This window comes from Clarias gariepinus, chromosome 13, assembly GCF_024256425.1.
Source record: "Clarias gariepinus isolate MV-2021 ecotype Netherlands chromosome 13, CGAR_prim_01v2, whole genome shotgun sequence".
Classification (NCBI taxonomy): domain Eukaryota; kingdom Metazoa; phylum Chordata; class Actinopteri; order Siluriformes; family Clariidae; genus Clarias; species Clarias gariepinus.
The window spans coordinates 9,932,126-9,959,150 of NC_071112.1; the positions used below are offsets into that span (position 1 = coordinate 9,932,126).

The 27,025-nt window shown below is 38.8% G+C and overlaps 1 protein-coding gene across 1 annotated transcript; it reads right to left on the minus strand.

Annotated features, from left to right (window-relative positions):
- Window positions 1-285: 285 nt before the first annotated feature.
- Window positions 286-25,647, minus strand: kif20ba (kinesin family member 20Ba). Its single transcript, XM_053510498.1, has 35 exons — window positions 25,453-25,647; window positions 25,078-25,189; window positions 24,897-24,986; window positions 24,571-24,690; window positions 23,923-24,061; window positions 23,652-23,836; window positions 21,525-21,576; window positions 21,173-21,382; window positions 19,802-19,913; window positions 19,373-19,444; window positions 19,019-19,165; window positions 18,001-18,157; window positions 17,637-17,894; window positions 17,413-17,552; window positions 16,623-16,752; window positions 16,056-16,263; window positions 15,429-15,478; window positions 14,966-15,085; window positions 12,987-13,125; window positions 12,063-12,134; window positions 11,153-11,975; window positions 10,887-11,025; window positions 10,666-10,788; window positions 10,459-10,519; window positions 10,191-10,316; window positions 9,981-10,111; window positions 9,380-9,535; window positions 9,122-9,298; window positions 8,750-8,862; window positions 8,544-8,634; window positions 8,002-8,211; window positions 4,410-4,487; window positions 3,473-3,599; window positions 962-1,083; window positions 286-744 (listed from the first exon to the last, which is right to left on the minus strand). The coding sequence occupies exons 2-35, from the start codon at window positions 25,183-25,185 to the stop codon at window positions 667-669; spliced, it is 5,064 nt and encodes a 1,687-aa protein (XP_053366473.1). The 5' UTR covers window positions 25,186-25,189; window positions 25,453-25,647; the 3' UTR covers window positions 286-666.
- Window positions 25,648-27,025: the final 1,378 nt, after the last annotated feature.

Sequence of the window (27,025 nt, forward strand, 5' to 3'; positions counted from 1 at the left end):
ACTTGCATTATAGCAGCTTTAAACTCTCGTTCCCTTACCAGTCTAGAGTAAACTCGTCTGTTCTGAAGATGTGAGAGAGTTTATAGTTAAAGTTTTACATCTAAGAATGTAGACTCCTTCCTTTCCTAACTAACTTCCTAGGTAACTCAGTACATATACTTTAATACTATACATAAGTATATGTACTTTGAGTAGTTTTATTAAAGTATACTTTTTAACTTTCACTCCTTAAAAGTAAATGTATCACAAACAGCAAATATACTGGCCGAACCTTTAATAACATCTCCATCCATGTTAACTCAGTTTACATACAGTGTCTGCTTTTACTATTAAAACGATCATAAATTGCACCAATCAAAATCCAGACTCAGTGTGTGTGGGGTATTTACATTTATTCATCCAGACAGACTGAATAAATGTCACAAATTAAACATACCACCAAAAAAGTTAAATTAAAAAAGATCCCCATATAGCTTAATTCTCATTAGTGTTAGAGATAATAAAATAAAATCTAAAGTCTTCATTAAAGTCAGTCAGATCTAACAGATTGATCTTTAATACAGTATAAAGTCATGTAAAATAAACTTGTGCAATAAAAAGTGCTGCTGAGAGGAGGAGACAGTAAGCAGCTGTAGTGATGATGTCATAACTATGGAGGAGAAACTTTTACTTCGGGGTTTTGGTGCGAAGTCGTTTCTTGATGTTCATCTGATCTTCTCTCTCCTCCGTGTCACGACTGATAAACTGCGGGTTACAATTCAGTGTTTTATATATATATATATATATATATATATATATATATATATATATATATATATATATATATATATATATATATATATACACACAGTATATAGCAGATAAAAATGGAACGACACTATATATATATATATACTATATATATATATATATATATATCAGGGAAAAATGGAATGATATATGTGTGTGTGTATGTGTTTACCTGGTTAGCGGAGATATTCATAGGGGACGAGATGTTGATCTTTCGTTTGGAGCGTGTCAGACTCAGAGACGAGCCACCTTCATCTGGAGACCTTCCACTCATCAATCCCATAATCCTCTTAGCTACAAAAAAAGAGAGAGGAGAGGGAAGAAAGTCAGACATACAGAAAGGCACAAGTTTTACGCCGAATGCCCTTCCTGACACAACCCTCACATTTTATCTCGGCTTGGGACCGGCCCTACATCCAGGGGCTGGGGTTTGGGCATAGGGGAAAATCAAGCTTTCAGAAAGACAAAGAGGAACAGACAAATCTGAGAAAGAGACAGACAGAGTGAGATAAACAGACACAGTACTGTATGTGTGTTTATGAGAGACAGAGTTTGAGAGAGAGAGAGAGAGAGAGACAGGTACAGAGTGAAAGACAAATAGACAGAGAAAAAAAAGAGAGACAGAGACGGACAGGCATACATAACAAAAGGCAGATGTTTAAAGACGGACATGGTGTAAGTGGCTCTCTTTCATTTAGGTGTTTCCAGAACTGAATTGCCCTTTATCGTATTTTTATCAGTACATGAACATCGACCTAATTCTGCCCTGGATGCATAATTTGTGGTGTTTCTGAACACTTAAAATCATTTTGCATAACTCTGCATGCAGAATCTTAATTGGATGTTTGTCCCATTTGTTCAATTGCTGGTGTGTGAGCAAGCCCCACACTTCGCTGCCATATAGGGCAATGGGTTCATTTACTGATTCAAATATTTTGAGCCAAATTCTAAGTGGAATTTCTTTGTCTTTTAATTGCATAGAAGCTTCTGCATGCTTTTTCCCTCAATTCATTTACTGGAAGGTTGAAGTTTCCAGTGGAGTTCATTGTTAGTCCTAAGTAAATTTATTTTTAAAAAACTATTTGTTTGTTGCAAATTCTTATTCTGCACTTGTTTCCTGTATACATGGTTTAAATGAGATCATATGTTTTACCCCCTGTGCCACTCTCGAACACTCTATAGAACAGGCCAAATGGAGTCAAAAGCCTTTCTGAAATCAAGAAAACTGGCATTTTAGAATTATTTTAAATGACACATTTTTCAGTGAGAGTGTGTGGCATGTAAGCCTGATCAACTCTGCAGTATTTTGGTAGAAATACGATCCGTTTTTACTCAAAACATTGTGCTTGGTAAAGAGGTTTTGGAGTGCACTGATTATGCTTCACATGATCTTCCCCAGGTTACTGTTCACACAAATGCCTCTGTAAGTATTGGGGTCTTGAACTCACGCAAGCAGAAGGAGCAGATAGCGCTATCCTCCGAGTGCGTTACGCTGCCCCCAATGGTGCGTGAGCAAGCAGTTTGAAAAGATGCGGTCGGTGACGTCACGTGGGTCGGAGGAAACGCGTGATAGACGGAGTGGTAGTAGAAGCTTAATGTGGGAGCCCCCTAGTAACGGGGAGGAATTGGATACGACTAAATTCAGGGAGAAAATCGGGGAAAAATCCAAAAAGTTTTAAAATGGCTGATTGGAATTCAAAACTGGTGTGTTTGATCATTTCATTCAGGATCCTGTCAGGTCCTAAGGATTAGGATTATGTTCCTGCTCAGTAATCACAGAGTCTACTGGGTTTTAATAGCCAGTTCCAGTTCTTCCAGCTTCCTCTTGATACAATTTTGCTCTTAGTTTGTGTCTGATGTTTCTATACAGTGTTTGGAAATGCCTTGTCCAGATATCCCCATTTTAAATAGCCAGTTCTTCATACTCTCTGTCTTTTAAGTTTGTTCCAATTATTCCAGAACTGGGGTGTTTTTACTCATAGATTAGTGTCAGCTGTTTTTGTGTGTATTGTGCATTTTTGGTTGCGTGTACGTTTATATTATTTAAGTGTTTCACAGTAAAAAAAGATTTATGGATATTGTACAGCTCACTGGGCTGTGTGTGTAGTGTGTCTCATCTGTGCTAGTCTCCGTCTTTTTAATGAAATTTTTTTTTAATATTTAATATTTTTAATGAACAAATTCTTTTAATAACATTCACGAGAGTCACTTGATCTTTGACTAAATATATGTACTCTTTTATTTTATATACATTTATTTATTATTACTCTTTCTATACTATTTTTTTATCTACTCCTGTTATTTTTCTGTGCCAATAAAGCCCCTTTGAATCTTGACAGACAGACAGAGAAACAGACAGATAGGCACAGAGAGATAGAGAGACAAGCAGACAGACATAAGGAAAGACAGATGTTTAAAAACAGTCACACAGTAACAGAGGTAGACCAAGAGAGAGAGAGAGAGAGAGAGAGAGAGAGAGAGAGGAGAAAAAAAGAAAGTGATACAAACTGGGACGCACACACAGCCAAACTGAGACAGATAGACAGCCGCAAAGCGAGACAAAGAGAAAGTCTGTGAGACAGACAGGAAGATGTAAAGATAGAGAAAGAGATAAAACCAGAAAACAGAAAGCGGGAGAAAGACATGTTATTATATGAAAAGTACCAAACATGCCCTCTCTCACCTTTACTGCCCAGGAATGTTGGAGAGCTGTTTAGGAAATCTCCAATCTTCTGCAACTTTCCCTCCTTTTTCCCTCGCAGACTCGACTCGGAATCATGGGAACTTTTCCCGACTAGCGCCGGAGCCATCTGAGTGTCAAACCACATTGCACAAATTAACGAATGAAGAAATTTGTTTTTTTTTTTACATACTGTACATACTGTATAATAGCACTGTAAAGTTTGCTTTGTCTTCACATTGAAGATATTTGCAAAAAATCATTTGGGGAGGGGGGCCGCAAGACGAGTAATAGAACACATCAAGAGTGTTTTGGGAATTTTTGTCTGTTTGTTTTTACACGATTCACATAAAAACTACTAAACATATTTAAATAGGGCTTTAACACATGTATTTGGTGGAACTTGATTGACATTTTTTGTATTATGCGCTCATGAGCGTGCAATTGAAATCTCACATCTTCATTTCACACACTTCACAACATGTAAAAATTTTAGTGCTATGAAATTCCACGCAAACGAAGTTGTGGGCATATCTAGTAAATAATAAAGAAGATTAAACAGGTTGTTATAGGGTCCTATGTAAAAGCCTAATGGTTCCTAAGGCTTTAAATGTTCTGAGATCAGACTGTGGTCAGAGCTGCTTCTCTGTTCTTTACTGTTCTATTATTAATGTAAAAAAAAAAATTACGACCATTAATACCATGTTTAAATATATAAATAATATTAAAATTATTGACCAATATGTTTTAAGTTAAATCAAAAGCTCAAAGCAGGTTCAACAGGTAAAGTTTTAAATCACCTTTGCTAGTCTCAGATCATTATTATTCTTGTCCATTGTTTCCTCAGATGTTGTACTGCTATGACTTCTTTCTCTATCTTTAATTTAATTTAATTAGCACCCCCGTATCATATCAATATTGAGTGAAATAATTGTCTCACCTCCTCCTCCTGATGCGCAGGGAGACCAGGAGCTTTCTTACACCTCATATTCCTCTTGTTCTCACTCTCCACCCCATCCTGAGAAAAAAAGAGCTCATGAGAAAAAGAAAGAACACCCTTTTTTTAGCTCTAGGGTTTTACAATGATGCTGTGCTACTCTCTAACATCTTTAAATACACAACCACAAGTGACTACAAGAAAAACAACGAATTTCCATATGTAGCCATGTTTAGTGTTCCTCCTGAGAGCACGTGTAGCATGCAAAATTTTGGTATTCTGGAGCTCTCACATGTCTCTATATCATAGTCTGAAGAAAGGACATCAGCGATGACCTCTCCTGAACCGTTACTGCTCATCAATCTGGGAAGGATCATAAGGCCATCTCTGAACAATATAAACGTCACCAGGTTACACTAAGAAAAATACTTTAGGACTAAAGTTTTTTTCTCTCAGAGAAGCAAGCGTGCCAGCAAACTCGTTCCAAGATGACACGGTTAACTGCTCAGTTATATGAAAAAAATCCCAAGTGCTACATAATGTGATGTACAGTATGGCTGGGGGCACATTAAATAAGTGCTTATGTTCATAACAGCACAGCTGTTAGTATGTATAGTTCTAATGCAAAGGTTGAAGAAAAAAAAAGTTCTGATGAGAATAATGTGCAGATGATTGGTCAACAGAACAATCTGGCTTAAAACCAAATACAATGCATCACCTCAAGTGCCCAAGTACATACCAACCATGAAACATGGTGGTGGAGGGGTAAGGATTTGGGCTGGAGTTCCAGTAGTCAGTAAGAAAATAATTACCCTAGTTTATTTTTTAGATAAACATGAGCCAATCTGTCTGGTAGCTTAACCTGAGCAGAAGTCATGTAGCAAGGCAGTGGTGCACCACCAAATCAACATTAGACTGTTTTAAGAATGGGAAAAAAAAAAGGGTTTTGGAATGGCCAAATCCAGACCTCAGCTCCTGTGGAATTCTGTGGTGGGATCTTAGGTGAGCTGTACATACTAAATACTAAATGATCTGAAGCAGGGCTGTAAAGAAGAGCACAAGATTTCTCCAAAACTTCATATGAGACTTAAACTGTTACTGGGATACGAGTATACTTACTTTTTCCTCACCTGGTTTCTGCAGGCTGCCTTTTTTTATCAAGCATTGTTTGAATGTTAAAATCTACTGTTTGTTGTCACATGAGCTTTTGATGTAGTTTATAGATGTTTATGAGCATACAAGTGTGATTAAGGCTCTAATCAATAAACACCTAGAAGAGTGAAAGAGGTGATGCTTTCCTTTTCTTATTACTGTACATGTGTGAGCTGCTGGTAACATGGTTATGATAAATAAGAATGAATGATGCAATGAACAATCTTTTGTTTATTCACATATATCATTAAGCTAAAAGTTAAAAAGCTGCCACCAAACCCACCATCCATCAAACCCTCCATTCATCAATCAAATTCTCTAGTCATCCCCCATTTATCAAACCCTTCTTCCATCCAATCATCCATCAAAACCTCCACAAAAAACTAAAATATTATTTTAGATCATTACTTTCTGAGATGTAAACCCACAGATTCACCCAGTGTAAATTGATTAAATATCACACTAATAAGATAGTGATGATGATGATGAAGAATTATGGAATGGAGTATTCTGTTAGGAGTGATCAGCAGTTTTACTTTTTATAATTTTGGTTTATGTCTTTTATTAAATTTAAAAATTCATGTAAATTATTTTAAGTGTCCTAGTCTGTATGTCAGTAGTCGTAGTTAAATTCGGACTGCCTGTAACTTATCTAGACAGATGCACTACTAGGCTGTAGGACGTTTGCTGTTGCCTCTGGGGGGTGCTGTAGAACACCTTAAAGTGTTCATTTGCTAAGAATTTTAAATCCCAAGAGATATATTTGAGCTTAAATTGACTTTCACTTGACTTTTTTTTAAAATGTAAGGAGCTGAAAGCAGAGGCTACATTACTCTTCTAATTACACACTGTTTAATGACAATTAATTAACATTACCAATTTTGTAATAAATCTAAACCACAATAAAAGATTTAGAAATAATTGTTTTATGAAAACTTGTTAATCTGCCCACTAAAATAATTATAATTATAATAACCATAATACATTTTATTTATATAGCCGCCTTTCTGGTCACCCAAGGTCACCTTCCAGATAAATCTGTAGCTGATTCTCATTGACCAAAACTTTAAAAGGCAATACATCCACCAATCTGGCCAAACATCCACTCTTTTACTACCCCTTATTTACCTCTAGTGACGTACTGTATCTATCCACCCATAAATACTGTACTACCTACCTGCAGTGTGCAAGTATTCACCTGCTCTAGACTGCAGCTGGTGTGATAATACTTATAAGTGTTCCTTATAATGGTGTTGTGTAGCTGCCTAAAGCTACAGTATGTTATTTTATTTCTTGTTTGTGTGTATAGAAGCTTTTTGTTTAAAAGCCTCAAAGCAGCTGTACGCTTAAGATAAATCACTCCAGGAGGCGTTTAAAAAAGCCGAACAGATACCTGAGGAGCCGCGCTGGGTCTCACTTTGCTCTTTCTGATGCTGCCTCACTTCTTAAAGAACACAAAGCAAACACACACACACAGTGAATCATCTTATCAGTTGCTGAGCTTAGCACAGTGCGGAGGAGGCGCAAGAACTCGTCAAATCGTCAATAAACGCCTGTGACTCCCACAATGAGAATCAGCATGGACACTCTGGAGGTGTGAGTGTGTGTGTGTATATATATATGTGTGTGCACGTGCCACAGTGTTGGTACATTTATCATACTAATGACATATAAAGTTCCAGATGCCATTTGTTCACTGTAACTGTGATACTAATCACGCTTTTGCAATATTCACCCCACACCTGAAATATGCAAATGGCCCCTTTTAGCCCTCCCTAAACCTTTACCATACGCTTTGTTTATTCTAAAATACGAATATTGATGAGCTTCAATCAGCTTACTGACTGACTGAAATATTACTTTGTGTCCTATAATTATTCTCATTAATAAACAAATAAGCATTCTAGGCAATGAAATAATATTTTCTGGGATCCGCAGCACTAATATGCAAAAGAGCCTCATAAATATTAATGTGTTATACTGTGTGCTGAGCTCATTCGCATTAATATGCAAATATGTAAATGAGTGTCCCCCAATCAATTACCTTTTTGTGCTTTAATGCTGACCGATATGCAAATTAGTTTCATGCAAATGAGCTGAATAAGAGAACACATTTTTGTGCTGTGACACCGACCTCGACACCGCAGGAATACTCATACACTCATCATATACACAACAGATTCATCAGTTGTGGGTGTGTGTGTGTGTGTGTGTGTGAAACATTTATCTCCTCGCCCTATCCACCTCGCTGCTTTTCCTCTTACGTGTACTGTATGTGTGTGAGTGCATCTCCTCACCCTTTCCACGCTCTCTCTTTTGCGTGTTGTGTCAGTATGCGTGGGTGAACATGTGTATCTCCTCACCTCATTCACTGTGCTGCTATTCGTCTTGTATGTGTGTGTGTGTGTGTGTGTGTATATGTGCACATGTGTATCCCCCTTACCCTCTTCACCTCGCTGCTCTTCCTCTTGCGTGTGTGTGAAACGTTGACGGTGATCTCTCCGCTGTCTCCGGGACGTTTTAGTCGGAAGCGTTCAGGATGCAGGGAGCTGAACGAGATCTCCAACTCAGGCCGCGGAAACCGAGAACACCGACCAGTTTCCGTGGAGATGACCGACGAGTCCAACACGGATGGGCCGCTGCTGCAGGAACCCTAAGGAAGAGCACCATCATCTTCATCCTAAACTATTGAACATGTTTTCCTTTTCCAAGCATAAATTGACTTTAATATTAACAAACCAGCAAAATGCCTAAACATATCAACATTGTTGCTAAACGCTGTTTCCTTGGTCACCGTTGCCAAGATAACTTTAAGCCCAGCACATAAAATTACAATTAGGGAGGAAAAATGTGCTTCTATTGAAATACATTTCCATCTTGCAACACATCTTCAATGTGCGTTAAAAGCCTGCAACCGTGACTCTACCAGACTTCTATTTAATATACATGAAGATGCAAATTTATGCACATCTGGTAAAGTTTTACCTGACTGGTGACAGAAGCTCGGGTTCGGCCTGTTTGTTTCAGAGTAGTGCCGTAGGTTGTTGATATGGTTACAGACAGTGATGTAATGGCACGCAGTATGTATGATGTGTGTGTATGTTTGGTTTTTATTTATGTAAGACCTGTGCAAATGACTCTGTTCTGTGTGTGTGTGTGTGTGAGAGAGAGAGAGAGAGAGAGAGAGAGAGACCTGTGTAGATGACTCTGTAGTGGTGTGTGTTGTCTCTCTGAGCTGCTCTCTCAGTCGTTCAAGTTCCGCCTCCTTCTCTTTTAACTGCTCCATCACTCCATTGTCACCCTCCTGAAACATCGTAAGTGTACAGTCAGGGAAACCATTTAAACTTTATTCTATTACTTTATAGCTCTTTAAACTTATCTAAAAACAAAAAAACTTTTTTTTCTACACACAACATAATTATTACTTAATTATAACCAAAACAGTCTAAACCGTTACAGTTCAATATAAAATCCTGGGGTGAAGGAGAGTCAAAGTAGTCATGGGTGCACAAAACTGCAAACACAGACAGCAGAACAATAATGTTAAAATATGCTGTAGTGACCTCTGGTGGCCGAAGTGTTTCAGTGCGCTTCAGCTCGATGATCTGCTGGTCTTTCTCTACGATGGTGGAGACCAGTTTCTTCAGCTGGACCTCCAGAGCTGAGACGAGTGTGTCTCTTTCCTTCCTCCACCCGTCCATCTCCTGCTCACGCTCAGCCAGACAGGCCTTCAGTGAATCCTAAAAAAAATAAAAAATAAATAAAAGAAAAAAAAAAACACACACACACACACACAGGAAGTGGAAGGAGCGGATGTGTACCATCTCGGTGTGCTGACGGGCATGTCTCTCTCTGTCCTCAGCGTATCGTCTCATGTCCTGGTTCCTCCTCTCCTCTGCATCCTTTGCCTGAGCAATCAGGACCAGCTTCTCGTCCGTCCACTTCCTGCGCTCGGCCTGATGCTTCTCACTGACCGCCTAAACACACACACACAATTTGAAACAAAACCCACAAGGGACTGAACATTGTTAAATGTACACTATAGTATATAATCAATGGAGGGTGTAATTAAGGACACATCCACAACAGACAAATGACAGTGTCTATGCAATAAATATAGCATGTGGTTTAGGATACACTCACACGGGAATTTTGTTTACGTGAACTATACAGCCTTAAGGATGTGTGGTTTGGGTATTTGTGTGATCTATACAGTGAATAGTGTGCGTGATTTGGGACGCAACCCTTCAGGCTACAGAACATGTTCCCAAACCCAGGTCCTGCAGAACCTTCTTCTCTCAGGCAGACTGGTTATAATTAGCTGATTAGCTTAGGGGGTTCTTCAGGGCCAAGGCTTCAATCCTATGGTTTAGGATCTAGTGAACACTGTCATTTAGGACCCAGATACTCTTATAATCTCACCTTCAGGGTGTCCTGAGCCCGCGCTGCTTCCTCTCTGGCCCGTATGATGTCATCACTGTGTGCTGGTTCATGGTGATGTAACTGGTTACTGTTCTTTTGTTTCAGAAGCAGCTCTTTCAGGTTGTCCAGCTCTAAATAAACACATTGTGTTTACAGATGTAAAGAAGTGAAACGTGTGTTTGTGTGTATTGAGTGTGTGAGTTTTGTTACCCTGAGTGAGCTGATGGATCTGAGTTTCTCTGTTCTCCAGCTCCAAGTCCATCTGAGTCTGAGTCTCTTCCTGCTCACCGAGAACCAAACGCATCTCCTCTATCACACCCTGACGCTCCTGCAGGTCTACACACACACACACATATACACGAGCACACTGTGTCACAGCCTCTATGTCCAATAGATTCTGCTAACCATACGTTGCCATAGCAACTGACACAATGGAGGAACAGGTGCGCATGGGTCGTGTGTGAATAATGTACTATACCTTTAAGAGCTTTCTCGTAAAGATGGGCGTGATCCTCGGTCTTAGATTCGGATGAACGGGACTGTGTTGAAACATACAAGGTATACACATAAACAACCATAGTGTATGAACGGGTGTGTGATGTGTCGAATAAAATGTGTTAACATATTTTTCCACATTGATCTGATGATCTGGAGAAGAAAAAAAAAAACTTGTAGCAGTACTTACACTCCTGAGCTGCTGGATGGTGCGATCTCGGCTCGAGAGCTCGTTCTGTAGCTGGGATTTTATCTTCTCCACATCACTCAGCTTCTGTCTTAGAGACTTTTCTACATCACGCATGGAGCCGATCTGAACACACACACACACATAAGACAATACACGTCATGATCCAAACATCTAAAAGCTTCATTCTGACCGTTCTTAACATGACTCTGTAAATGACTCACCTCCCTCTGCACCTGCTGAATCTGTTTTTTTGCGTCAGCAAGTTTCTCCCTCAGGTCAGATGATTCGTCCTCTCTCCTCTGTACATCTAGCGAGAGACTCGACAACTTTTCACTGCTACACTTCATCTCCTCCTTCAGCCTTTAAATACACAAAGGGAAGAATACAAACCAGGAAGTGATTACAAATCATTCCGCATGCCGTGAAATACCCTACAAGGATAGCAACATTTACCCTCAGGTATGACCTACCCCACAATAAAACTCACCTGGACATCTCTGCCTCTCGTTTTTGAAGCTCTGCATCTTTTTGAGCAATGGCCTCCTCAGCTACAGCCAGCAGCTCTCTTCTTCTCTCCACCTCTCTCTTTCGTGCCTCCTGTGCTTCCTGTTGGAACACAGAAAGCTCCGCGGCCTTCGCAGCAAGTTCTGCCTCTCTCTTTGCTAGCTGAGCCTCTTTATCGGGCATCTCGATATCGGTCTTCTCTTTTTGGTTTAGAGTGCTCTCCTTCTCTAGAAGTGCTGCTTTCTCCTCTAATTCCTTGATAACACCTTTCAGGTTTGTGACCTCAGCCTGGAGGTCAAAGTTAACTCTCTGAACGTCAGCATGAATATTTTTGTGTTCTAGCAGCTGTTGCTCCAGGATTTTTACTCTCTCGCCTTTACTCTCATTTTCCTGCTGTAACCTGGAGACTTCATCATGTGAAGCCTTCACATCGCCAAACTGTTTTGCTTCCTGTCTGAGCCGAGTCGCTTCCTGTTCCAGGTTTCTGATGACTGAGTTTTTGTGCTCCGTCTCAGTCCTTCTGAAGACAGTGCAGGTTTTCTCTGCAGTGCTGAGCTTCTTCTCCATCTCATTCATCCTTGTGATGACGGAGTGAAACGTTTGCTGCTGCTCTGCCACAATCTTCTGCTCCAACTCTCGCAAAACTCCAGTGCAGGATCGCTTCTCTTTTTCCAGCTCCTGTACACAGGATTCCAGAGTCTGGCGTTCCCGTTCCAGGCCTGTGATCTGCTCATCTTTCTGATGCAACCTGTTCTGACCTTTGACTTCAGTCAGAGAAGAGTCGTTGTTGCAGATGTCCAGAGAGCCTGAGGATAGGAGATGGAGTTTCCTCAATGTGTGTTTAAAATTAATAACACAAAAATAAAGACCAGCATTATCATGTTCAAGCTGACCTTTGACCTCATTTATGGGTTCCTCATCATCCTTCACCACAGGTTCTTCTGAGACACTTGTCTTAAGTGACCCTAGAGTAAGAACAGTATCAGATCAGTTAACATAACACCTCAATACGCACCTGTTTATATGTATTTATATTAGTTTTGTATAATGATTAATATGACCTTTTTCACATATTGTGATACACATTTTATATTTTTAATCATTATCATTATCTGATGTGCTCTAATGCTGTTACATGCAGATGTTCATTTATATTGTACATTGACAGTTTAAAATTTCTAATTTAGCAAAGCTCATTCAAATAAAAAAAATTAAACATTGAAACTCAAATCAAGTTTATATTTACAGACTTAATTTGATTTGTGTACACAAAGACACTAATGATACAAAACAACAGTATATATATATATATATATATATATATATATATATATATATATATATATATATATATATATATATATATATATATATATATATATATATATATATAAAAAACTGATTATGTCTGCTTTACATAAAAAAAAAACTTAAATAAATAAACCACTCACATCTGAAAAGAACATAATGAAGTCATGGGTTGCCATGCTCATAAAAAATGATTTTGCAACTTTAATTCTTTTTAAAATGTTATAAAAAATGTTTTTGTGAAATGTGTGTGAAATGTTTCCCATAAAATAAATAAATTTCTTTATTCACATTTATTCACATTGACAGACACACATTAAGGTGTTTGTTAAAATGAAAAAAAAAAAAAAAAAAAGTGCTGATGAGTCGCTACTTCTTAACAGACGAAAGTCGTTTTCTGCCCTGCAGGAAGCGCCGCCCTTTGAACCGATTCTCTTTCCCCGCCCCTCTGGTTGAGACAGACTTGGGTAGAGTCGTTTCAGCAGAGTAGGCGATAGAGGAGCTAGTACCTTTCTTTAAAGGGGGTTGTCCGTGGATGTTGTCCGGTCCTGCCCCTTCCTGTCTACGCTTTCTGGTTTGAGGGTGCAGTTGATGTGCTGAGCATGTGCAGTTTTGTTTTTGCTGGAGTAGGTCCTTAATTAGAGCGCTCTAAAAGAAGGGGAAATATATATATATATATTTTTTATATCTACACACACACAGTATATATAAATAACAGAGCACAGAATTATGCATGTGGAGCCTTTAATAAAATATAGTGGAACCTCGGATTCTAGTAACGCGGTTTACGAGTGTTCGGCAAGACAAGCAACGATTTTTAATAATTTTTGACTTGAAAAACGAGCATTGTCTTAATTTACGAGCACCAAGTATCATGTTTCACGCATGCGCTTCTTGTTTTGACACCGAGTGTCACGTCATAAGTGAGCCAATGGTTTTTCTCTCTCTTGCAGCGGAATTGTAGGTAATCGTCTTTCCTGCTGGGTGAATACACACACACATTAACGGAGAGACCGTTTTTAAACCCATCGCTAGTCAAACTTGCGTGAGCGCATACTAACAGGATCACTACTGTAAAGTAAAACAACAACAAAAAAACTAATTTAACAGCTCCTCACCTTTGAAAACAGTCGCGACAGAGAAGAGTTTGTGTGTGTGTGTGTATGTGTGTGTGTTTGTCAACCTGAGAGGAGGGGAGCTGTAAAGCCGAGACCTATCATCTCCCCTGCTGGGTCTTAGTGCTTGCAGTGTTTGAGTGTGCGTGTGTGTGTGTTTGTGTAAGGCAGAGAGTTTGTGTGTTTGTTTGGCAACCTGAGAGAAGGGGGCTGTAAACGCGAGCGAGTCCCCCTTCAGCTACCCTCCTCTCAGGTTGCCTATGGAATACGAGCCTGCTTCCGTAACAAATTATGCTTGTAATCCGAGGTTCCACTGTAATAAAATAATAAGGGCATGTAATATATTAGATCATCTTTAGAACTGCTTCAAAACATCCTGAAAAATCGTCACGGGAGCCAAATTTCCTTTTTTTAAATAAGATTATCTTTATTAAATTCTACTTTTTGATGACAATTTATTTAAATTTGTCATTCATATTTTCACATTTAAATGACTGATTAAAAAAATTTAAAAGGTGGGGAAAAGAATTACTACATTACAGTATTTCATTTCACTCATTTAAATTTTGTCATTGTGTTACTTTTTGGCTTTCCTTCAGGAACTTGATAAATTACATTAAAAAAAAGTTTTAAAAAAATCAATAGTTTAGTGGTGGGGCAGTGAGGGCAAAAAAACAAACAAAGTAATGCCATTCAACTGAAATTGAATCCAAGTTTTAAAATTAGATACAATTTTAATTTGTAAGAAAGAAAACAGTGGGACCTTGGATCTGCAAGGTTTTGCAAGATGAGGAAAATTTAATACATTTTATCTTGATAAATGAGCGAGGTCTCGAAATACGAGTAGTAAGCATTCGCTTTGACTGCCAAGCGTCACGTGATCACAACTGAGCCAACAAGCCAAAGCTGGTTGTGGAGCAAATCATCAGCAATTTCTGATTATTTTTTATGAGGAAATTCACTTATACGAGATGATATATGTATGCTTTGGATCACAAACATGCAGAACGAATTATGCTCACAAAGTTTCTGTATACAATGTTGACTTGCTTTATTTATTAATATCACTCACTTACTCATCCTCTACACTGCTTAATCCTGTATTCAGGGTCATGGGGGGGCCTGGAGCCTATTTCAGGAGGCTTAGGGCATGAGACGGGGTACACCCTGGACAGGGTGCCAATCTATCGCAGGGCACACACACTTATTCAAACACTACGGCAAACTGAGAATGCCAATGAGCCTAATTTGCAGTTCTTTGGACTGTGGGAGGAAACCCACCAGGCACGGGAAGAAGATGCAAACGGGAATGGGTCTCAGACTAAAAACAGCACACAATAATACCAAAAATAATAATAAGTTATAATAATCACATTCTTGGCGCAGTCCTCTACAGCTCGGTCAAGTTCTGCCTGAACTTTAGCAATCATGTCGTCTTTCTCCACACACATTACCATGAGGTCACTTAATCTCTGCTCACGGTTCTGCAGAGTCTACACACACACACACACACACACACACACACACACACACACACACACACACACACACACACACACACACACACACACACACACACGTTATGACTTATGATAAAAAGCAGGTACCACTGAACTGGTGTTATGCTGTATGGAACAGAGTTTACACATAAGATGTCTAACGCATGCAGGTAACCATGTTATTTAAATATTTGCTGTTTATAGTACATTTACATAATGGAACATTATTAATGGATAAATTATTTTATCCCGCCAGTTAGTACAGAAAAAGAAATTGTGTTAATATTCCCAGACTGTGTGTGGTCAAGTTGGTGGATTATGAAGGACAATACTTTACCTTTCTCATGTCCTGTAGCTCCTTCACCAGGTTACTCTGAGCTTCCAACTCTGAAACGGAGGGAAAAAACACACTATTAAACTTTTGAAAGTCCTACCACACCAGATGCTGCCCTGTGTGAACAGCTTAGAGCACTTTCTGTAGGGTTACAGAAATAAACTGCAACAGGTTTCCACTACAAATGCAAAACATGGAAATAAAAATTATCTTTAAAAAATATTGGTGTGGTGGATATATGAGTTACCACATAAATACATAACTACAAACATGTATCTGCACACATTTAGGCTGAATTTCACACTAGACACAAGGAATTTGGAGTGTGAATTGGTAATGCCTTAACCACTACGCTACCCCTGACTGACTGTTTACACTCCCTGATACAGGAGGGGGCAATGCTGTATTTACCTAGTTGGTTTGGGATCCACCAATAAATACAGTACAAGCAAGTTAATGTTTCCACTATGCCCAATTTTATTGATATTTTCGAAAACCTTCTGGTTTTCCCACTTTACCACATCTCTCCTAATTTACGCAATTGGACAAATCTACTTTTCTGTTGTTAAAACTCTTGCTGAGCTGACCATAGGATAAGGCAATATCTCGTTCTCTACATTGTGCACTAACCCTGAGTTCTGCTCGTCAGCTTATTCTGTGTTTCACTGAGCTTCTCGGTCAGTTCTGTGACCTTTGTCTCAAGGTCACGCAGCATCACTGAGGTTCGGCTGTCGAAGGGTACCAGGCACGACTGTGCTGCTTCGGCATCCTTCCTGATTCCGGCCAGGTCAGAAGACATAGAGTCAAGCATGCCGTTTAGAGATGGAGGCTCTCGGTCCTGTAGAACACGAACACAAAATAGATAGCTGAATCATTTAATATCTTTTCCCTGAGAAAACACAACATATAAAAGTTAAATAAATATCTACAGAAAAACACAACTTTTTTTATCCGTTTATGAGGAGAGTGTTCTGTACACATAACTGTGATTGAGCTGTTGCTATAGAAACGACATTATTTTAAAGTGAGAACATCAGTATAACCCTGTCAGAGCTGCTATAATAGAAAATTAATCAACACCCTCTGACCAGTCACAGAGCAGAATAAAACATCACCACTAATAATGTATGTAGTAGAAAAAAAAAAAACTGCCACAAACCATAGAAAAAAAAGAAAAGAAAAAAAAAAATAAATAACCTGTTCTTTAGCAGGATCTTCTCCATCACTGTGAGGTTCTCCGGTGGTTTTCTCCACTAACTGTTTGAAAATCTCAAGCCGGTTCTCACATCTTTCCTCCATGAGCTCTCGCTCTTTACTGATACGCTCACTGAGAAGGGACAGATGGAGATAGGGATAGGAATTAAAAAAAAAATTAATAAAATGATGGGAAAAAATGTAACAAACTAAATAACTATTAAAAAAAATTTAATAGCCTTTTTCCTTTACATGAAGTACAGCAAGAAAAGAGCGCAAGTATACAGCATAAACAGTGAGTCTACAACAAGTGGAGTGTAAGGGTATGCGAGTGTAAATAGTGAGAGTACATGAAGTACAGAAAGCGTGCATTGAATATGGAGAAAGAATATAGAAAGAAAGCGAATACATAAAAAATTAAATTAATAGGCATTAAACATTTCTTAACCTTAATTTATGATTCCTCTTGGTACCTGCTTCTTTAAAAACACTAAAAGTGGTTTAGATTTCTTCTTGCTTCCTTGCTTGCTAACATTCTTGGGACCCATGGTGCTATGTCTTCACTAATCCTTAAATAAGTTTGGATTGGCTATTGAAATTACACGTAACCGGCTCAGTCTCTCACCCGAAAATGTTTCGTATGCTGCAGCAGTTACCACCTTATATAGATTGCGTATACGGAGTGAGCATATAGTAAGTATATTCAGTACATTCATAGAGTATACTGAGTGAGTACACAGAGATAAATATATATAGCGTATGGATAGTATATATAGAGCAAGTAAGTATTTACTTGTAGTCATTCTGCATCTGAGTGAAGAGCTCAGAGAATTCTTTAGTGACTTCCTCTCGGATCCGACTCTCCACAGCAACAGACTCCGCCCTGGCCACCCTCAACTGCTCCTGTAGCTCCTCTAACTGCAGCAGCTGATTCTACACAGACATTTACACAGGCGTTTACCTTATTCACACCCTAAATAAACATGAACAATTTAAAGGTCATGACCCTGAGCTGACCTCGTACACCTCCTTATCCAGCAGCACCGTCTCCTTTCCTTCTTCCTCCTGGAGGGTGTCCTCCAGCAGACTCTCATCCACGTCGTCCTCCTCCTCATCGTCGGAGACCTCATCCTCGTCCCGTCGGCTGTGCTCCCATCTCACCAAAGACGTGCGCCGCGCCTCCATCCGAGTCGCCTTGTTGATGATGAAAGACACCTCCCTTGCACTCCTCTTCACCACCAACGGGAGGACAGAGGGGATGCTGAGGACCACCACCTGAAGCGGGGGGAGAGAGAGAGAGCTGTTGGTGTCTAATCACATAAATCACAAATTCTAATATGGTATGCTTCTATGACAATGACTTGTTGACAGGCAAACACACCTTTTGTGCCACAGCAGAGAACTTGAGGACGTTAAGTGTCTCGTCATACATGGAGGCGCACTGGTTGATGTTGACAATCATGGCGGCTCTTCCACGGCCTGTGAAAAACCCCTGCAGGTAGTGTGTGAGTTTACTCTCTCTGAAGGGCACGTGCTGTCTGTTAAGCGAGAGAGACAAAAAAAATAAATTAAAAAAAGGAAAAAAAAAAAAAAAAAAAACAGGGAGGGGGGGGATGTGGTATTTGTTTGCCCTTGAAGTGGTAAAACCGTGATGGTTCCTCTACAATGCTACAGGCGGCGCACTCTACATTATTCACAGGTTGCCAGGCAGCACAGCGTCCGATGTAATAGGACTGAGTTATTTGTAAAGTTTGTTTAGGATCAAACAAAAATCTGTAAAAAGTTATACTAAATCAGGATATTTGTAAAATTAAAATATTTACAAAAATCACAATACAAATGGTATTGGCACATGGGTATCATGATATCGTATTGGCTGGTCCCTGGTGATTCCCATTTCTATTACATACATCAACCGATAAGCTTTTAATATGCAAATAAGAATCCAGGAAGCTGACAGAAGCATGCTGTCAGCTGGGATATTTGAGCGTAATCAGTTTAAATCATGTTTTTGGTTTGAAAAAACTTTAAAGCACAGATTTAATTATTTAAGATACATTAAAAATTAAGAGAGGGACAAAAGTTATTTATTCATCTTCTGAAGCACATATCCAGTACAGGGTCAAGCGGCCTGGACACACACACACTTTGGGAACACTAATTATTCTAATCTGCATGTCTTTGTAATGTTTGGATGTAAGGGAATATGCAAAGGAAACCCACCAAGCACAAGGTGAACATGCAAACTCCATGCACACAGACAAAGCGGGAACCGAATCCTTAACCCTGCAGATGCGAGGCAACAGTGCTAACCACTACGCTGCCTGAGAGACAATATTATTTATTACAAATGTAAATGGGGGGGGTAATCAATTAATAATTAAAAAACAAAAACAAACCTGGCCTGCCCGCTGACCCTCAGAGCATTAATGCATTTCCCCAGACTCAGCAGAGATGTGTTAATATTCCCTGCCTCTTTTAGTCGATCACCTCTATTCTGAGTTTTATAACATCGCTCTGATCCTGCCAGATCACACAGCGACAGCCTGCAGACAGACATACACAAATCATATCAAATATATCTTTAGAACACAGACTATGACATCACTTAATTTCATGATCATCACTTGATTTCTGTTGATATTTTCCCTCCGAAATAAAACTAGTTTTATAGATTTTTGTACTTAGGAGTTTTATTATTAATTCACTGTGTAAAGCAGCACTGTGTAGTTTAGTGAATATCAGACACTCACTCACTGACAGACTGCACACTGAGAGATGCAACATCCTCGATCCTCAAGATTCTCACTGTGAAGATACTGTGACTGGGGAGGGGAGGCGTTTTAAACAAAGATAGAAACAGTGAGGTACAGTAGAAGAAAAAGTGATGGTGTAATAAGCAAAGAGAAAATAAAAGAGCGAATGAGGAAAAAAAGAGACATGGGGAAAGGGAAGCCGGAGGAGAAACACAGAGAAAGTAAGGGAAACAGAGAGAAAAAGGCAGATAAAAAAAGAAAATTAAAGGGGCAGACAGATAAAAATAGACAAAGTATGTGAAACATAAGACAAAAAAAAATTATTATTGCAAGTGAAAAGCTTTCGTTCTTTCAGTTTTTTTGTGTTTGTTTGGTCGTGTGCATGCTTTCGCGGGCTTTCGCGTCCGTGTGAGAGGTTGTTCTCACCTTCTGCTGGACAGCTGGTTGAGTTTGGTGGATGAAATGCTCTGGTTTTTTTTGCCCAGTTTCATGACTTTAAATGCTTCATCAGGGCTGTTCACCTGCACCCAGCGCAGGTCTGACACACACACACAAAATAGTGTCATACAGTATAAATGTAGAGATAAATTTTAGTATGTAATAAAGTACAGTAGTGTGTAAGTAGAGTGCATACAGTACATCAGGTCTGTATAGATAGTATGTACATCTATAATACACATACACGCATATAACATGTATTAATGCATTACATGTATTTGTGATCTTAAGATCACAAAACTCAGGACTTCTGGTAGGTCCCAGAATTTCAAAATCTACAAAAGGGGATGGGGCATTTTCATATTTAGCTCCAAAGCTTTGGAATAGCCTTCCAGACAGTGTTCGGGGCTCAGACACAGTTTCCCAGTTTAAAAGTAGACTTAAGATGCATCTCTTTAATCTGGCATACGCGTAACTTGTCCCCATAACCTCATACTCCAGTACATCTATCCTAAATGGCAACTACGCTAATTCTCTCCATCTGCTCTGTATTTTTCTACCCATCCTGAGGCATCTGGAGATTGTGCCAGCTTCAGTAGACAAAGGCCAACTCTGTGAGGTTTCTGAGGCATCCAGAGAAGGACCAGCTCCAGCTGAATTCTGCTTTATGATGGTTGGAGCTACACATGCTGCTTCTGTGCTCCCAGTGATCCAGACCCCATCTGCCCTCTGCATCTGCTGACTAATCCCTGTGCTGAACTGGACTTCATGTTAATTTAAAGAACTTTTGTTATATTAAACTTTCAGCTGCATAACACACATGATGTTATATAATTCCTATCTGTTACACCGAAATGAGGATGTGTTCCCTGTTGAGTCAGGTTCCTCTTAAGGTTTCTTCCTATTGCCATCTCAGGGAGTTTTTCCTTGCCACTGTCACCGTCACCCTTTGGCTTGCTCATCAAAGACATTTCATTCATTCATTTATCTCATTATTATCTAGACAAATTTTTCTCACACATACACGCAAAAATTTTCCTTCTTTTTTAAAAAGAATTTTCATTTTTGTGAAGCTGCTTTGAGACAATGACCATTGTTAAAAGAGCTACTGTATATAAATAAAATTGAATAAAATTTAATTGAATAACACATTTATAACAAATACAGAATACACAGATCACAGTGCGAGTAGTGCTGATGCTGCAATAAACAACAAAATCGCAGAAGCACAGAGTGGTGTGTGTGTGTGTGTGTGTTAGAGAGACTGGTAGTCAGAAACAGAGATGAACAGAGAAAGGAACAGATGGAGAGAGAAACATAATTCGGGAGAAGGGGGGACCGAGCGAGCGATACTCGTACCCTTGATGAAGGAGTTCCCCTTAGTGTCTTGGCAGAGGCGCAGGTTGGCCCGACGAGTTCCGGTACCGCTCGGCTGCTCTAGCAGATCATGGATGTTCTCGTTGTAGATTTCGCAGAAGGACACCCAGACGGAAAACCTGGTGTGGAAATCCAGGTCCATGCTGGAGCTCCTGTCAGACGCCGAGCTGTCGGGATCAGCCAGGTCCAAACCTGTGTGCCCATCACACACACTCAGGTTACAGGTCAGAGATACAACCTACCGAGATGTCAATCGTGACGTGCAGGTTTCATAATCTTACATAACTTAACTTCTACTGATCTTCTCTAACACTTGGTTTGTCTGTGTATTTACCTTCAGATCTGGAGCTGGAGCTCAGGCTGCTTGTGTTCTTCTGAGAATCATTCTGAGGGAGACAAACAGTGCTTTGAAAACAAATAAATAAATGTTTGTTTTGTTTTCCCCTGTGACCAGCTTCATTCATTATTGTATATTCCACCCATATTTATTCTGTACTGCATCATATGTATATCATATTGAGCATGTTATCTTCTTGATATGCCTATACAGTACACTGCACAGTGTTTGTACAATTATATTGTATATTACTATAGCGCGTTCAAAAAAGTCTCTCCACAGTGGTCGCGTAAGAGAGAAAATATAAATTTGATGAAACTCATTATTATTCTCACTCAAGTTTTTATTTATTAAACCCGCACGGTTCTCAGGCGCTACCCCGTGCCTTAAGCTTGTTTTGCAATTCACCTTTTATGGAGTTTTATTGAGGCGTGGATATGCAAATGAGCTGTGCCAGAAACACACATTACACAGTGTTTCTGATTATTTATTTTAATCTAACGCAAACAAACATTCACACCCTAAAACTATCAACTACATTCTTCCTCGATGAAAGCAGAGCTATAAGACTTATGCATTTTAGTGCAATGTGGGCTTACTGCTGCTCACCTATCCAGATCCTCTATGTAATACAGTTAAAACTTGGATTGTAAGCATAATGTTCCAAAAGCGTGCTTGGATATCAGAGCACTCATATATCGAAGTCAATTTCCCCAAAATATTCATATAAAAGTAATTAATACAAAATATAAAGCAATAATAAAACAAATTAAGCTGCTTTATCTTTTACATAAAGATATTGTTTACAAAGAATCCTGACAGAGCAGTGTTTCTGTTAGCGCGTATATATGAGGGTGTTTGTACGCGCGGGTCGGGTTGTTGTCACTTTATTTGCGGGGTGGGTTGGGGCGGGTCATTAAAAACTAAATTAAATTTAAAAAAATCCATGTATATGTTGCGTGCAATTCCCTATAGCCTATATTAAATATTTGGGAATATCTATTTTCAAATCTTATTAAGTTCTTTGATTAGGTTACGTCACGTGACAAGTCACGAAAGCGCCAAGCAGCTCCCGCTGCCAGTCACAACAAAAACAAAGTACTAAAAAGTGAAGATGGAAGATGAGGTGCGAAATTTACATCATTCAAAGAAAAAAAGGTCAGGCTGCTAAATCTAATGTCTTAGCAATCTTTTTTTTGCACAGCGAATGTAAAAACGCTAAATGAACATTTCTGTGTGATAAATAAAAAAAAATAAAAAAAATGTCAGTGGTTATTTAGCGTAGGCTGTAAACTGTAGGCCTGCCATATACAAATCTAAAATAAACAATTGTTTATCCTAGATTACAAACGCTGCTTTGTAAATGTTTAAAATGTGCATCATTATCTTGTTATTAATATGACCTGATTTATCATATTAATAATCATATGTTGTTGCCAGTTTACAGGGCGATTTCGGTTTCCAAGCACTTTCAGGCTGAAATAAAGGCTGTTTTTATTTGAATTACAATTCCTAGTATGTCTATTTAATGGTCACGGGTGCGGGGCAGGGCGGATTGTAAAAATAGATACAGTGGTGCGGGGCAGGCTGGCTAAATAATTTCATAAAAGCGGGACCCACGGGTTGGAAAAATACCCGACCCACGCATCACTAGCGCACACGCCTTTGTATCAGTGTAGGTGGGTATATATGAAGATGAGAGAAGAGAAGGAGGGGGCTACTGTGTAGAACGACTCCCTCCCTCCACACACACACCTCGGTTAGGAAACATCTTTAATTTTTTTTTTAAAGACCGGAAAAAAAAAAAAAAAAAAAAAAAATGGCTGTGAATGATGATAGAACAGCTACACATACACTCTGCTATGTGTTATCTGTGATACTGACAGGCCGGAAAAAAAAAAAAAAAAAAAAAAAAAGGAAACATCTTTAATAAGGAACCTCTCTAATGACACTTGCACTCATGCACACACACTAAAGGAATCACTGCTTTTTAACAGAGAGACTCTGGATCTTTAACAAGGAACCTCTTTAATGACATTTGTGCAGAATGAAGACAACATAACAAAGGAGATTTCTTTTCCTTGCATTTAGCACAACACAGCTCTTTATGTGATCCTCACTTACCTCCCTGAGGAGTCTAAATAGGTTGCGCTTGCTGACGTTTTCCTCCATCTCCTGCTCCTTATTGAGCTTTAAAACATCGTGGCAGCGGTGAGGCTTCACGCTGGGCTTGGTAAAGATCCGACCTTCCAGATTGCTGAAGATCATGTTTAAGGAGCGTGGCAGAATGCCAACGTCGTGCTCTGGGCCTATGCAATATAAGACACATGGACATAATGTTTGAGGAAAAATATTTAACTTTAGAGCGAGTAAGAACATCACGAGAAGTACAAACCTAAAAAAGTGAAGGTCTTTCCTGCATTCGTGACTCCGTACGTAAAGACCAGAGAGTTTTTCCCCTCCAGGACATCTCTGACCAGGTTCCTCACCGTGCCCTCAAACAGGTCCTTCTGCGATGTGTCTGCTCCAAAAACCTGAAAAAACAACATCTCCGTGAATCAATGCAGCATGAATGCTGACTGATCATACAAACATCTGATCCAGATGTTTTATTTACTTTTCTTTCCCATTCTTCTCTGTTCTGCTCTGTTCTCCTGCTTTTAAGAAAGAACGGTGGGTTAACATGCATTTAAACCAGTCATATCAAACAAAGGGTGTTCAAACAAAAACATTAGTTTGTCAAATATACATTTTTTACACAAAAAATGTCCATAACTTTTTTTAAAAAAGGTTTGTAGTCAACTGCTATATCAAATTAATGCGATCATTATTCTTACTGATTTTTTTTTGTGAGCACTGAATTAATTTACATAAGTCTCTTTATTGCATACATAACAAATAACACAGAAAGCATCACAAAAACAAAAAATTACCAACTGTATGCAGAAATAACACGCAATACAAATTCGAGTCAACTTATTGCAATTAAAGTCGACTCCTTAGTGACTTAACTACTTGTCTCTATCCATTGATTACAAACTACCTGAGAGAACTGAAACCGCTGCGCTGTTTGTGGAATAGATTTGTCGCCTGCCCGGGCTGAGAGAGACGACCTCGGGGCCTTGAGAAGCACCGTGTCCGGGTGCTGGATGGTGATGCAGTCCTGCACGGGTTTAAACAAAAAAGATAAACCATCATCAATATAGAATAATAACTTCTTAAAATGTGTGCGCGCTCCTTAAGAATTGAAAACCATATCAATAAGACACTGACATTTAGTCCATTTAATATTTTAAGGTACATCATACTCGTTCGTAGAGATGAGGAACGTCTTGTCTGAACGAATTGCTGCAATGCCTTTAAACTCACCTGTGATTCTCCGTTCTCAATTTCAGCCTGCGAGAAAGGTCTTATCCGGAGGTACACCTGTAGAAACTCTTTGTCCAAGCAGCTGGAGTCCTGCATACAAAGATCGAACTGTAACAAACACCCCCATTTCAGAACAAACTGTTATTGGTGAGCACAGGTGAGAGGAGACGAGAGAACACACCTGAGCCTCTGCAATTTCAGTCAGATCAAAGCGGAGATCTCTCCTCAGGTCCTCTACCTGGATGGTTTCTGCCCTGGGCAGCTTGTTGTTAAAGCATGACTCCATCATGGTGCTGAAATAAATAAATCAATAGATCAATCACTAAGATTTTTAGATTTATTTTTTGTATAGTTTTTATTCACCTGAAGATCAGACCTGAAGCGACACATTACAGCTCCTTCACAAAAATCTAAAAACAACCGATTTAAATACTACTAACTTCTTCGCTTATTAAAACAACCATACCAAATTTTACTGCATCCAGTTTAAATGTCTATTTACTTAAGTTCTCTGTTCGATTTGTTTATGTAGCTTAGCTATGAACAACAAGCTCACCCGGACGACTGTAACACTCCTCCGACGATTAAAAACAGCTAATGCAACTCCAAACTCGTTATCTATTTCACTAACTAGCTAAAACCACAACTGAGAAACAGCTGTCGTGGAAATATTAACTCATTTTAAAAGGTTTTGCGATTCATAGCGTTGATTTCGTTGCTCACAAAATCCAACCGCCATGTATTTCCTTAAAGCAGGACTGTCGCGCGCGTCTTCTTTTCAAATTCGACCAATCAGCGAAAAGAGAGCAGGAATGCGGGGAATGACGGGAATGCGTGTTCTTTTACATCATAACTGCGCACTATTTGCGCATAAGCGCAACATCTGCGCAGCGCTAAAAGCCGAACATGGTTAGAACGTGTTTCTATTTGTTATACTCTGTATTTTTTTTTTACTTTTCAAAGAAAATAAGTTTTTATACCATATTTTCGTTATTTGTCTAAACCGAGAAGATAGGAATAGTTCTCTAGCAAATGCATGCTAATAATTTAATGTAACTAAACATACAGTACCTACTTAATTTGTAATGTGTATAGTGAATATTTACTTGTATTCTTTTTTAATTAAATTTGCTTAAGCTGTGTGTGTGTGTGTGTGTGTGGATGGGTGGATGAAACATGTTTTATATGACCTGACATGTATAACAAATAAATTAATTAAAATACTTAATTGAAGTGAGAATTAAGAGCAACCAGACTGAAAGAAAAGCCCACTTTTACATTTACATTTACATTTAGGCATTTGGCAGACGCTCTTATCCAGAGCGACTTACATTTTTATTTTATTATACATTTGAGCAGTTGAGGGTTAAGGGCCTTGCTCAAGGGCCCAACAGTGGCAACTTGGTGATTGTGGGGTTTGAACCTGGGATCTTCTGATCCGTAGTCCAATGCCTTAACCACTGAGCTACCCCTTTTAGATACTAATATTATTTAAAACTGAATTCAAAACAGAATCCTGCTTTAACCAGACATGATATACTGTATGAAACAAAAAAGGCTGCTAAAAAATAACAAGCACTGCAGGTATCATGTTGATAGTGTATAAATGATTACAGGTCCAAAGTTAGGAGAAAATATTTTACCTAATATTTCTGTAATGTAAAAGGGCATTACAGTTTAATGATTAAATGGCAATTTGGGAGTTAATGCAAGTTAAACTTTTAGCAACTTTACAAAAATAAGAATTTAAATTCCTGACTCTTTTGCCATAGAGCATTGAATCATTCCAAATTGACGTTCTTGAAGGATTTATATTATATTATATTATATTATATTATATTATATTATATTATATTATATTATATTATATTTATTATTTTTTTATACAGTGTTTTATGTTTGTCTGTACTTGATGAATAAAACCGGATTCTGATTCTAATTATATTATTATATAATTTTGATTTTAAAAACAAGCAAGTCTTGGTTTACGAGTACTGAGTATCATCTATCCCTCATGTGCCTGTGCACATAAATGGAAACACTTATCTGTCGGAATTTATTCCTACTTTTTTTTAAGTGCAGGTTAATTTGTTTTATTTTTACTTTATATTTTGTGTTAATTATTTTTA